This window comes from Triplophysa rosa, unplaced genomic scaffold, assembly GCF_024868665.1.
Source record: "Triplophysa rosa unplaced genomic scaffold, Trosa_1v2 scaffold243_ERROPOS425983, whole genome shotgun sequence".
Lineage (NCBI taxonomy): Eukaryota > Metazoa > Chordata > Actinopteri > Cypriniformes > Nemacheilidae > Triplophysa > Triplophysa rosa.
The window spans coordinates 1-2,350 of record NW_026634260.1 but is presented as its reverse complement, the minus strand read 5'-3'; the positions used below and the strand labels follow the sequence as shown (position 1 = coordinate 2,350).

Here is a 2,350-nt window from a genome sequence, read left to right as displayed (position 1 = left end):
TTTATTTTCTCCTAATGCTCTGTCATTGCGGTTTAGCCTATATTCACCGACCGTAAGAAAAGTGATTAGTGTAGCCTGCTTCAACAGCCTTGCACATAAAACAATACAACAAAAACATAGTTGATGACTAATAATAATCATGACCCTGAATGAATGGAAGACTTTTAACTCAGGTTACTTCCTGATAATTCATGAGGTATTAATGCGTCAAGTAATGTTTAGTCCATGCATGAATGTATGCCTGAATTCATGATCATTCATGTACCCTTACCGTAAAGGGTTACCAATGTAACTGTCACGGACTCACGGAAGAACGAGAGCAGGTAATTTCACAAAACAAAAAGTTTATTCAGGATTTCACGGGAAAGTCAATAGGTGCATAAACACAGGAGAATCTCTGTAGCGGCCCCTTTGGCATTCGAAAACATGAGGCAGAGAGTTTTGACGGGTGTTTGCAGTTTATTCTTACTGCATTGTTTATCACCTTACTATCACCGTAAAACTATACAAAAAAGAAACATAAAATTAAACTCAAGCAGTACGTATGCAATACGTAACAATATGAACTTCACAGCATTACACAGCGTGGTTTACTCAAACAGAATTACTTCATCCTAAAAATGAGAAATAAACACAATAGCATGAAATGCAATATGAATATAACATACCTCGTCCCGCTATTGCCAAGAAAGGGGAAACTAAGCACCATTACGTGTATCAAATAAACTTTTAAATGCTGCTCTGAAGTTAGCTTATGCAACACACGTGAGACTTTTCTTCTCTTGTGCTACAACTCCTACTCTTAAGTTCCCTTGCGCCCTCTAGTGACGCCATCCAATAAAACAAAAGAAGGGCAAGCGGTCATTACACTCCCACCAATCATGTTGATACATTAACAAAAGGAAACAACTAAATAAATGATACATGATTCCAAACCTGGATGACAGCTCAGTCAAAATGTATAATGCATTGATAAATCACCTTTAGAAGATGTCTGATGCAAGAGTGTCACCTGTTAACAAATCACTCACTCTCAAGCAGAACCACCAACTTTTGAATTGGTCTCTCAATAATAGTAGGCTTGGAGTGCTGCTCTTGTTTACTCTTTGGGTTTTGCTCACCTGTTTGAATCTTAACTCGTCGAACTAAACCATCACTTCCCTGAGTGACTTCAACAACTCTACCTAATTGCCAGCGACTTCTTGGCAGCATGTCCTCCTTAATAATGACTATGTCATTGACACTGAGGTTCCGCCGTGGCACGTGCCACTTCTGCCTTGTAGAAATGTTCAAGAGATATTCTCTTTTCCAGCGGCTCCAGAACTGCTCAATTAGGTATTGAACCCTGCGCCACCTCCTTGAAGCATACATATCTTCCCTTTGAAATTTCCCAGGAGGAGGAAGAGCGATTTTGGACTTCATCAGAATGAGATGGTTTGGGGTTAAAGGTTCCAGAGACTTGGGGTTATTTATTCCATCTATTGTCAATGGACGACTGTTGATGATAGCCATCGCCTCATAAAACAATGTTCTCAGAGATGAATCGTCAAGTCTACCTGGACATTGAGAAAGTGTGGCATTTAGCACACTGCGAACAGACCGTATTTGGCGCTCCCAGACCCCTCCTGTGTGACTTGTTGAGGGAGCATTGAAAACAAATTCACATTGGTTTTCATTGAGAAACAACTCTAGACTCTTGACATCACACTCCTTGAGAGCATTTCTGAGCTCATTTCTAGCTCCTACGAAATTCGTCCCGCAGTCACAGAAAAGTTGACGAACAGCTCCTCTGAGACTAATGAAGCATCTCAAGGCATTGATAAATGTGTCTGTTGACAGATCTTCAAGCATTTCGATGTGAACCGCTCGTGATGAAAGGCAGGTGAAAATGATTCCATACCTCTTGTGCTCCTTCCGAAATCTCTTTATACTAAACGGACCGAAGCAATCCATGCCCGCGTAGAGGAAAGGTGCAGAGGCTTCAACTCGCTCCTTGGGCAGCTCAGCCATTTGCTGTTGCTCTGTTGGTCGTCTGAGCTTACGGCATTGAACACATCCATGAATCAATTTAGCAACAGATTTACCACCGCCGATGACCCAGAATCCATTTGCTCTGAGTTCCATGAGTGTCAGATACCTTCCTTGATGACAGACCTTGGCGTGATAGTGGGCCAAAATAAGTTCAACTATGTGGCTGTCCTTTGGCAGAATCACTGGGTGTTTTAACTCTTCACTCAGAGATGACTGTTTCAATCTTCCTCCTACACAGAGAAGACCTCTCTTCATGATGGGATCAAGGGGGAAAAGTGCACTTGTGCTTGGAAGAACATTTCTTCCTTGAATCACCCGT

At 41.7% G+C, this 2,350-nt stretch overlaps 1 protein-coding gene across 1 annotated transcript; it reads right to left on the bottom strand.

Moving 5' to 3' along the window:
* Positions 1–372: 372 nt before the first annotated feature.
* LOC130550135 (uncharacterized) lies at positions 373–2,342 on the bottom strand. Its single transcript, XM_057327516.1, has 2 exons — positions 669–2,342; positions 373–502 (listed from the first exon to the last, which is right to left on the bottom strand). Exon 1 carries the CDS (start codon positions 2,284–2,286, stop codon positions 1,024–1,026), a length of 1,263 nt encoding a protein of 420 aa, XP_057183499.1. The 5' UTR covers positions 2,287–2,342; the 3' UTR covers positions 373–502; positions 669–1,023.
* Positions 2,343–2,350: the final 8 nt, after the last annotated feature.

Coding starts and splice junctions, on each gene's coding strand:
- LOC130550135 (XM_057327516.1), bottom strand. CDS start 2,286: ATGAAGAGAGGTCTTCTCTGTGTAGGAGGAAGATTGAAACAGTCATCT.